Source organism: Epinephelus moara, chromosome 21 (genome assembly GCF_006386435.1).
Source record: "Epinephelus moara isolate mb chromosome 21, YSFRI_EMoa_1.0, whole genome shotgun sequence".
NCBI classification, from domain to species: domain Eukaryota; kingdom Metazoa; phylum Chordata; class Actinopteri; order Perciformes; family Serranidae; genus Epinephelus; species Epinephelus moara.
Window position 1 is genome coordinate 877,835 of NC_065526.1, and position 11,694 is coordinate 889,528.

The 11,694-nt window shown below is 42.6% G+C and overlaps 1 protein-coding gene and 1 gene segment (V, D, J or C); one reads left to right on the forward strand and one right to left on the reverse strand.

The window, feature by feature from the left end:
* The window catches only part of LOC126408782 (armadillo repeat-containing protein 1-like), a 25,157-nt gene extending 16,765 nt beyond the window's left edge, over nt 1–8,392 (reverse strand). Inside the window, exon 1 of the mRNA XM_050074466.1 lies at nt 8,175–8,392. The gene's annotated coding sequence lies outside the window, so the exon portion shown is untranslated. The remainder of the gene's footprint in view (nt 1–8,174) is intronic.
* On the forward strand, nt 6,476–7,486 carry LOC126408784 (T-cell receptor alpha chain V region CTL-F3-like). The segment is given in 2 exon segments: nt 6,476–6,663; nt 6,752–7,486. Coding segments are annotated over 2 exon segments (423 nt in total).
* Nucleotides 8,393–11,694: the final 3,302 nt, after the last annotated feature.

Genomic DNA, 11,694 nt, shown 5'->3' on the forward strand with positions numbered 1-11,694 from the left:
ACTCACTGCCACCTGACCTCCGTAACTCTGCCACCCTGCCCATCTTCAAATCTAAACTCAAAACTCATCTGTTCAGACTTGCTTACTCTCTCTAAACTGCTTCACACGGTCCCCCCTCCCTTTTTATTGTTTGTTGTCTTTTATTTTGTATTTTATATTTTTGTTTTTATATTTTCTGTACCGTGACCTTGGGTGTCCTGAAAGGCGCTTTCAAATAAAATGTATTATTATTATTATTATGTTGATCTGTTCTGTACGACATCTATTGCACGTCTGTCCGTCCTGGAAGAGGGATCCCTCCTCAGTTGCTCTTCCTGAGGTTTCTACCGTTTTTTCCCCGTTAAAAGGTTTTTTGGGGAGTTTTTCCTGATCAGCTGTGAGGGTCATAAGGACAGAGGGATGTCGTATGCTGTAAAGCCCTGTGAGGCAAATTGTGATTTGTGATATTGGGCTTTATAGATAAAATTGATTGATTGAATTGATTGATTGATTGATGACTCTCCAATGCGCATACCTTTGTTCCATTTTGCTCCCAAACTCAATTGCTGTTTGTAAATGCCTTCAATTAATCAATCAATCAATCAATCTGAGAAACCTCAGGAAGAGAAACTTGCTCATACTGACCACTCAGATTCTGTCTCTCTAGGAAAAGCAAGAGCTGATTCCGCTGCAAAAAGAGCTGCACTCCAACCCACTATCCTTGATACTTTGTTTGTTTCAACTCCAGTCTCTATTCCCAGCTCCCTTACAGCAATATAGTCCTTTGCCACACCACAAGAAAAGACGTTGTGGAGACGCTGCGGTGCCACACAGGAAGAAGCAGTGTGGTGGGGACCCGATGACCTTGTCTGCCCAAACATTTCTTTCCTCACTTTGTAAAAGTGACACATGGATTGGACCATGTGTCAAAAGGGGGGATGTTGGATGCCATAACTCAACACTGGTTCACCAAAAGGTTTCAGTTCATGCACAGAAGTTTTGTCAATCATGTATGGTTTGTTCAACAGATAACGCAGGTAAAACCAAAATAATCACACACGCCGCTCACCCACCACCAGACAGACCATTTGAACATTTGAATACCAACTAAACTGAGCAGCGATAATGGCTCACACTTTGTCAATTCTGCAATAACCCAAATCAGTGATTTTCTTGCCACTGACCTCAAACAACATTGTGCACACCACCCGGCCAGTGGAGGTGCTGTCGAACAAGAAAATGGCACTCTGAAGTCAAAATTGGCCAAATGTTGTGAGGAAACGGGACTGCCATGGACAAAAGCTCTGCCTATTGTTCTAATGCATATGAGAATGAGAAAAAGGTCCAGAGTGAACATGAGTCCCTATGGAATTCTTTTTGGCAGACCTCCATCTCTAGGAGTGGAGCCTGTAACCAGGCCACTCCCCTCCACTGGCCTATGTGAGGATGACATGTTACAATACTGAAAAAATGTATCTTCCACTCTCTCTCAGATCTCTCAGCAGGTGAAATCAGCCCTTCCACCACCAGCTTCCACATCACTCCATGATTTCCAACCTGGTGACTGGGTGGTGATAAAGGACCTAAGAAGGCAACACTGGCACTCCAAACACTGGCGAGGTCCATTCCAGGTGCTCCTGACAGCGCATACTGCTGTGAGGATCGCTGAGAGAGCAACGTGGGTTCACGCCAGCCACTTCAGGAAGGTCCCCGAGCCAACGGAGGAACTCAGCTGTCGACGCGAGGACAGACAACGCAAGGACGAACAAGCTCAACAGAGGACGACACGGAAAATAAACCCGTGAATTCAACAGACACCAACTAGACGTGCAGGACTAACAACGCAAACCTTTTCCCACCAGACTACACCATGCACCACCTGATCCTGACCCTATCATGTTCGGCGATGCTGATAGAGGCCTACACCTACAAACCTGCCGAGACTGTCACTCTGACAGAAGGACAAAGTGCAACATTCACCTGTACTGTTTATCCAGAAATTTCGCAATCAGGTCAAATTCACGCATATTATGCCAAATATGAGAAGTACCTATGCAGAGACCCCTGCGGCCCACAAGACCGGCACTTGATCGTGGCCGCTACTGACAAAACCCTTGCTCCAAACAGAGATCCCCGCTTCATAATAACAAATATTCCAAATTCCAACAGAGCCCAGATCACCATCTCTGATGTCAAATCCACTGATGCAGGCACATATTGGTGTGGAATTGAATATCCAAGCTCTGATATGTACAGACAACTCACAGTCATAGTCAATGGGCCACCAGACCCATATGACGCCCCACTTAACATGCTGTCAGATGTTAAGACTGCCTCGCCGGCCTCTGAGATAGAAGACAACCACCTCGACAACTTAAACATTGCTGATCACAAAGATGACACAGTGCAACAAGCCCTCAGACAATGCAATGACAACAGTGCATGTGCTCTAGTCATAGGCGTTTCTAGCCCATTTTTAGGGGTGCTGAAGCACCCCTAAATTGAATCCCAGCACCCCTAAAATTTGAGAGATTTTTTTTATTATTATTATTACTGTATGTCCCTTTTTAACAAGCTAGAAAAGTGTCAAAACCATACAGTACTTGGTTGAAACATAATATTTTAACAACAAAAATACAGCACCCCCCCTTGCCTCAAAAATGGTTTGACCCACCCCGTCCCTCCCACCTAACCTGCACAGAGCAATGCACTGCCTTCCAGAGTGGGTGACATGTGGCACATTTCCTAACTTCTGCCACTCAATACCAACACATTATTATTATTACCAGTCCTCATTTTTGCTGCATTTAATCATAGGTCACTGTTTATGTTGTTGGGTAGGAGTTAGCTGACGTTTTTTCTAGCTAGGAAACGTTACAGGTGGTCAGTACCACTGTCCTCTGTTTGAATTGGAATGAGAGAAGCTAGCTGTTGTGTCATGTGCATGTGTTAATATTAAAGCCAAGGTGCTACTGACTAGCTAACTGACTGGATGCCCATTAACATTATAACTCCTATTGTGTGTATTTATTATTATTATTTTGTAGATTTCAAGCACTTTTCTTTTTTGAAGTGTATTTTTATTTATGTATTTGTATTATATAATACAGACAAGAAGGAAAAAGGCAGAGACAAACATTGAAAAAGTCAATTACTGTTAATGTGTTAATGTTACATGTTGTGCATTGCATTTCAAATAAAAGTCCAAAAAATAAGTCCAAGGTCCATTTTTGGTATTTTTGGTACTCACTATAGGGGGCTGGTTTACTCCAGAAACATACATACTGTTTATGTGTATGTTGAGGAGCTGCTGTATCAAAATGAGTTGTCTTCCCCCAGAAATTAGGGTTACGATATGTTTCTTTTATGATTCCAATCCATTCCTCTTTTGCTGTGGCTCAGCATTTAAATAACCTTTATCAGATTTGATGGTTTAGTCACAGACTTTCCCAAAAAGTGTTGTGCTTTTCTTTCACAGATGTGGGAATGAAATTGAGTTAAAATGTACAAAACAGTGAAATTTATCTTGGCTGGCCGGGCAGCTCTCTGGGTGCTCAGCACCCCTAAACCTCTGATCCTAGAATCGCCCGTGGCTCTAGCTCTTTTACACAAAAAAGAGTTGAAGATTCCTGGTGACTGTTGGGTTTGTCATGCTTTAGCAGCTAGACGGCAAGCAAAACCTCTGACAGCAAATGTTGTGTTACAAGGCCAAGAATCATGAAAGAATCTTGGGGCAGGAAAGATCATGGTAAATGCACTGTCCCCCTGGGAATGATGATGTTACTGATTGCGGGCCAACAAATCAGGAGTAATGTCTCAGTTGCTCCACATCCCAATATTACCTGCATTGATTCCCATTCAACCCCTAGTAACATGGCATTTGAAGTTCCTCTACAGCATGCAGAGACTTGTGTTTGTTCAACATCATCATCAGGTCCTTACCTAGGCCGATCAAATTGTCAAACTAGAGTATTTGTGAATACTACAACATCAACCAGTTGTTCTCACAGATGGCCTAATAACACCCTGACAAGATTTGCCTGCCCATTCAAATGGCTTTCATCCCAACCAGGAATAATGTGGTCTTGCGGTAGAAAGGCCTATCATGATTTGCCACCTCTATTTCAGTGGTCTGGTTGTTGCCATTCATCAGTTGTTACAACTGATACAAAAGTCTTCCATAAGAAGGCTCCTACCACCAACATTCAATCTACCACGCATTTTCAAGTTCACAGAGATATTACTGGTGTTCCCTCCAAATATGATGATTATGTACTAGCTGACTCCTGGACTTCTCCCAACGCCAATGTTGGCTGGTCTCTATTTCTAGAAGGTGGAACGGCTGCAGCCCTGAACAAGATTAATGGACTGGCTTGGTCTGTTCTTTCCTTAGCAAACCAAACTGAAGCGGCTCTTACCTTAATCAATACTGAAATGTTTGCAATTAGAACAGCAGTTATCCAACACAGACTTGCTCTCGACATTATTTTAGCTGAAAAAGGAGGTATTTGCAAAATACTTAATGTTTCTTGTTTTTATGTCCCTGATGAATACGAGAACATCGCCGACATCATCAAACATATGCAAGATGCCATTCAACCCCCACCAGTAGCAAATGACTCATGGCCCTCCTGGCTAAAGTCTTGGGGCCAACAATGGTCATCATGGTTTGTAACAATGATAATCCCAGTTGTAATTATTTTCTTTTTGCTCAGCCCCTGAATTCCGTGTGTGTTGAAATGGCTGTCCAATGTGCTCACTAAGAAGGTAATCCAATCCTCCACATATGTTCATGTGAATATTAACAATGCCGATCAAAATTCAGCCTCATTTCAGATTCCTGATGCCCATCATTACCCCAGCACAGACTCTGACTCTGATGATGACATTTTGTAAATAATGTTTTCTTTTTTTTGTTTTTGTTTTTTTGTCATTTCTCTCTCTCCCTTTCCTTAAAATTTTACATACATATTTTTTGCTTTTCTCTTTTTTTTTTGTTTTAGTGATTAATCAATAATCAAAAGAGGGGAATTGTGTTTTCAAATACCTCAGATGTCTAGACCTCTTAACCTCCCACCTAGATACAGAATCCTGCAGGATACGCCAAGTGTGAANCCTGAGGTTTCTACCATTTTTTCCCCGTTAAAGGGTTTTTTGGGGAGTTTTTCCTGATCAGCTGTGAGGGTCATAAGGACAGAGGGATGTCGTATGCTGTAAAGCCCTGTGAGGCAAATTGTGATTTGTGATATTGGGCTTTATAAATAAAATTGATTGATTGATTGAATTCTTAATAACTTTGTAAACATTTTATTTGAAGGAGGTTTTAAACAAGGCCTGTGGGGTTTTTACTTCTCCCTGCACTGTATTACATTATTCATTTTTCTTGCCTTTTTGTGTGTTGTAATTGTGCAAAAAAATAAACTATAAACGAGGGCCAGTGAGGTGGGGGCCCCTAGAGAGAGTTGGCCCTCTGACAATGTGTTGGCTGCAGAATGGGCCCTTATGTGTTCAGAATTAAAAACATCGGCTGTAACTGCCGTTGAAAAAGAGAAACACATCTCCATCATGTTTATTTTTCTTTTTTTATGAAATACTGATTGACATCTTTAACAAAGTTATATACTTATTCTTTCACTGTAAACAAAGAGTTAAAATTGTTAATTCTTGTCTTTGGTTACATATATGCAGTATATACAGTGATGATTGCTGGGTAATGCGTATGTTGATGTTATCTACCGTCAGGTCTCTGATCATGTGAGATGATATGTGTTAGTGTGTACTGGGACCCTTCGAAACTACCTTACACCACTGAGGAGGAGGAGGGTGTGTGAACCTTCAGCTGAGGTCTGTTTCTACATATGTTCAACACTGAAGACGTGACGTGTGGACTGTGGAGGATTTAGAGTTGTTTGAAGGACGGAGCTGTGGTGAGTACTGAAAGCAAAGAAACAAGTGATGGAACACGACATAAGTCATTGATTACTGATTTTGAGTTGGTCAACATGACATGTGACAGATGAGCAACTGGTCCAGAATGCTGACATAAAGAAGTCTGCAGCAGTGAAGGAATCCCTTCTTGTGTCAGCTGTGAAGAACTCACTCCAGTCAAGAATGAAGATTACAGTTTAGAAGGCAGCACTGTTACTCTGTCCTACAGATACTCCAAACAAGCAGCTGCTGGTGATTATTGATCCTCTGGTGTTGTTGAAAAACCACCTGAGCTCCTCCAGCTCAGCGGTACAGAACCAGCAGAGTCTCTGAGATTAGACACCAGCTTTCCATGTAAACTGTCTGGATGAAATCAAGGTGATGACCTGCAGATCTCCTCTGCTGCAGTGACAGACTCTGCTGTGTACTACTGTGCTGTGAGGCCCACAGTGACAGCAAAGCCACAGTCTCTGTACAAAAACCTGACAGCTCCTCACTCAACATTTACACACTTCAGCTTCTCCTTTTATTCAACAACAGCGCTGTGACTCAAGCATCATTGATTTCATGATCGTACCAGGGTGGCTGATGAGATGTCAATGTTGAGAGTTCCTCAGCAGATGATGAAGATGAAGGACCAATGATGTGAAGGCCCAGATCCATCAGAGTATCAATGTTCTTCCTCTGTCTCCTCCCCTCTCACTGCAGACATGAAACACTGGCTGAGAAACATCCTGATTCTGACTCTCTGTCTAGGTAACTCTTTAAACCTACTGATTGTTCTCCTTTAATCAATCATCTTTATTGATTCATCTCTTCCTCTGCATGTTCTCTTCTTCCCCAGAGTGTAAAGGAGAAGACAGAGTGATCCAGCCAACAGGAGATGTCATTGCTACTGAAGGACACACAGTTACACTTGGCTGTACATTTGAGACCAGTTACTCAGGTCCAACTTTGTTCTGGTACAAACAGGATCTAAATGATTTCCCAAAGTTTATGCTACGAGGCTACTCTGAGGCAAAAGATGCTGAAGTTTCTCAGGAAGACAGATTTGATGCAACACTCAACAAGACATCAGTTCCTCTGAAGATCCAGAAGCTTCAGCTGTCTGACTCTGCTGTGTACTACTGTGCTCTGCAGCCCACAGTGACAGGAAACACCACAACTCTGTACAAAAACATTATGAGCAAAGACAACACAATACTCCACAACATCCACTAGAGGGAGTCACACACTGTTAGACTTTAACAGGAGGTCCAAATAAAGTCCACAGTCTTACAACAAGTCAGTTACAACAGTCTTATTACTTACAACAAAGCCACAAAACACAGGAGACTGAATCTACTGCATCAAATATGTGTTTGTGTCTTTTATGATAATGAGAAGTTTAAATTAATGAGAGTTTCACAGAGAAAATCCTCAGACATGCTAACAGAGAGGCTCCAACACTGATCCTTTAAAAACCTCTTGTACTCCACCCCCATTTTGTAGCAAAAACGCCTAAAATGACATACCCAAATTAAAATGACTGTAGCTTCTGAACCGCTCTGACTACATGCATGCATGAGGTCTTGTCAGAAAGAAAACTCCCTGAAGTTTCTTGTGAAAGTGTCAGAAACACTCTAGGTGATACAGAGACAGAGTAATGGGCCTCTGAAGTCAGTAAAAAAATGAAGATTTTGCCTAAAATAAGATACAAAATGTGTTTCAGGATGAATAACCGTCTGTGGCTTCATCTGAGCAGGTAAATGACACTGTGGGGCTGTAGGCACACTATCAATGAACACTTGTTTCAAGTTTGAAGAAGACTGCTCAAAGTATGACCATTCTACAGTGTCTTTTCCATGAAAAGATCCAGACGGAGCTCCAAATGAGAAGTCGGTCACTCTGCTTCAAAACAGTACTATCAGTGATCAAACAACACTCAGCCAGCTTCAAACATTGTANTGAACATTTGTTTCAAGTTTGAAGAAGACTGCTCAAAGTATGACCATTCTACAGTGTTTTTACCATGAAAAGATCCAGGCAGAGCTCCAAATGGGTCACTCTGCTTCAAAACAGTACTATCAGTGATCAAACAACACTCAGCCAGCTTCAAACATTGTACCTTATTGAAATCAGGTGTGATTATGATAGCTGATGTTGTTTATGACACAGAAACACCATAAAATATCACCAAATAAAGCCATATGAAACGTGAAAGTTATGACCCTGCTTTCTAGGCGGTATATCTCAGCCAAAAATAGTGGTAGGAGTGAGACTCTTACCTTTTATAAACCAGCTATGTGTCCATTGACGGCTCGGCATGAGATCGCGAGTAATCCTTTAAATTTTCCCCTTGAAAAACGGCATGACATGACTTGTTACCACTCATTGCGATTTTGGACTTCGTGTATTTAGGCTGCTCTGGTGCAAAAACCATAAGGAATAAAAGAAAAACGATGCCGGATTCGGGAAGCCGAGAGCTTTCCAAATCCGGTGATACCAAGCATCACATGGTTTGATGACGTAGTGCGCCTGTGAGATCCCAGAGGAGGGAGGGAGCGCAGACACCGGCGTCCAAACGGAGTTAAAGGGTTAAGCTGAAACTGGTTCACACAACCTGACAGTTTGGACAAATAATGATTAAAATATGGATCACTAATTGATTTTATTGACACATGACATGTTTCTCTGTATGCTGACTGTGTTCCTCACTGATTTTTCAAATGAATAATCACATCATTGTTGATCTGATATTTAAAAATGTCCAGCTGGTAAAATGATGTTCACCCACGGAGAGAAGTATGTTTACTAACGAACACTGTGTTTGTGATTGGAGTCTCTCAGGCTGTGATTTTACTGAGGTGTACCACAGGGTTCAATCCTAGGTCTCTAAAACAAACAAACAAACAAACACACCACTTCACAGAAGGGGCCCAAGAAGGGGCCGGTGAAGTGCTGGTGTCCACACCTTCCTACCATTAAGTGAGTCAAGACCTGAGATCATTAAACTTTCTCCTAAAAGTCAATCAGGTGAAATTAAATCTTGCTACTGTTGAAGTTCAGAAAAGCGGCTCATAGTCTGGTTATAATATTTGACTCTGAGCTTTTCTTTCATCATCAGCTGATTTAACTGGTATCCTGAAAACATGATGTTGTCTCCACTTTAGAAGCACAAATGAGGTCCTTTAATGTGTTTGCAAACCCTGAAANCAGTCCAAAGACATGCAGTTTAATTGGTGTGCATTTCAACTGGGATAGGCTCCAGCCCCCCCACAACCCCTAACAGGATAAGCAGTTACAGAAAATTAATGAATGAATTAATATCTAAATAAAGTTTTCATAAAAATATTAATTATTATTTATACTGTATTATATTTAACACCACTGTAGAAAGATGACACACTGAATAAAGTACCTCCATAGACTGGTTGTGATGATAATGTGGTGTTATGAAATACTGTTTATATGAGGATAGGGTTGGGATCCGGATCCGGTTCTTTTTCGGTTCCATCACATTTGGAGTAATGGTTCCTGCAAACGGTTTCCTAGATTGTAAAAAAAAAAAAAAAACGATTCCAGATTGTTGGCAGCTGTCTTTCATTTGGCCGTGTAAGTGACTGTGGTAACGTCACATGCATCTCCATGAGTGAGGCGAGTGGACCCGCCCACTGATCTCACATCAGCATCAGTTGAGTGAGAAAGAAGATGAGCAAACAAAACAGTGCAAAGTGTATGAAGTGCAGTGCAGTCCTCTTGTGCTGGTGGTAGCACATCCACTATGATAAAACACCTCCTAAAACACAACATTAATCTCAGGGAATGTACCGTGTTCGACAACCTGAGAAAACCTCCAGTACCAGTGCCACCGCCCTCACCGTCACACCCGCAGGCTGTGCAGGATGAAGCTGCTCCAATAGCGCCCGCAGCCAGTGCCCCTCCAGGCTAGTATTAAAGGGGCAATATGCAAAATCGTTTCACCGCTAGGTTCGCTGTTGTGCACTGCCTGTAGAGCAAAACAAAGTGTGTCATGAGCCACACCTCCCTCTACCTCTGCACTCCAACACCGGTTAGCCCCCGCTTTCACTGTAGGCAGATTCACACACCACAGGGGCAAGGAAATAAAACCTAAACAGCCAACTTAGTTTAGCAGTTAGCAATGTCTTTCACTCACTCTCGGTCTCTGCTGTGTTTAGCTATTTCCCTGCTTTCCTGTTAGCGTTAGCACTTACTCGGCTGCCAGGCTAACGCTCCAACTGAGCTGGGAGCCGGGCTGATGCTTCTCTGCCAGACTCAGTGAGTCGGAGCCGAGAAGCGTGGGGACGTTGGCGTTAGCCGGCTGCTATGCTAACGTTCCGGGAGCCTGCTTCTCGGCTCCGGCGAGCTCTGGCGTGGGGACGTTAGTCTGCACGTGTCGGCTGCTATGCTAACGTTCCGGGAGCCTGCTTCTCGGCTCTGGCGAGCTCTGGCATGGGGACGTTAGCCTGCACTAGTCGGCTGCTATGCTAACGTTCCAACTCTTCACCGTGAGCCAGGCTCACGGGCTCCAGGCTCCCGGAGAAGAGAGGAATGTTAGCTTTAGCTCCCACAGTTAGCACTAGAGCTACTACGGCTACTGGAGTAGCTTGCAGCTATGGAGCGCTTCTACCAGCTCCTCTAGTCACTGAGCCTCGCCTCCATCTCAGCAAATATATTATATATATANTTAGCCTTAGCACTAGTCGGCTTCTATGCTAACGTTCCAACTCTTCACCGTGAGCCCGTGAGCCTGGCGGGCTCCCGGCTCCCGGAGAAGAGAGGAATGTTAGCTTTAGCTCCCACAGTTAGCACTAGAGCTACTATGGTTACTGGAGTAGCTTGCAGCTATGGAGCTTCTACCAGCTCCTCTAGTCACTGAGCCTCGCCTCCATTTCAGCAAATATATTACATTTATTACAGGTACCATCATCATTGAAGTAGGCAGGGAAATAGCTAAACACAGCTGCCAGACTGCCCGCCGNCACCTCTAGTTCTTCACATAGCAATTTTTTAATTCCTTCAATCTAGAAATGATGAATTTCGCTTATTGCTCCTTTAACATTACAAACCCACACATCTGTGTAAACTATTAACTAAGTTACATAGCTTGAAATGACAATTTCAGTAGATCCGTTTTCGTACGATACGGGTGCTGTGTATTGTTGCGCTCCCAGCCATTTAGCTAGGCTAACGTTAATGGCTAGCTGAACACTAATGTTAACGACACGACTTTTTGAAAAGCACTAGGTTTCCCTGCCTGTCTAACGTTACGTTACTGGCAACGTTATTAGTGTCACAGTAAAGTGTCACGTTGTGTTTTCCTGTATTTAGAAAACACAGGCAGCAAGACCAGCAAAAGCTGAAACGTAACTCCCTTCACTGTGACAAAAGCTGGGAGGATGGACACAGAGAGCTGAAGAGTGTCATCGTGCTGTGACAAGATTTATTGTTAAAGATGCACATGCGTTTTCCACCGCTGATTGTCCATCCTTTAGGTACAAATTTTATGAATGCATATAAGTATTTTTTTTATTACATTGCTGTGGTTAATTTGAGGTAATAGTGTTACTGTAGAAATCAGAGAATCACTTTTTGTTGTTATATATTCTCAGGGAGATGATACAAGCATTGCATTTGTGTTTATTATATACTTGTTTAAGTAGGCTATAGTAAGTATAATGAATATAATGTAGGAATCGGTAAGGAATCGGAATCGTTAAAATCCTAACGAGTCCCATAAGGAATCGGAATCGTTAAAATCCTAACGAGTCCCAACCCTAAATGAGG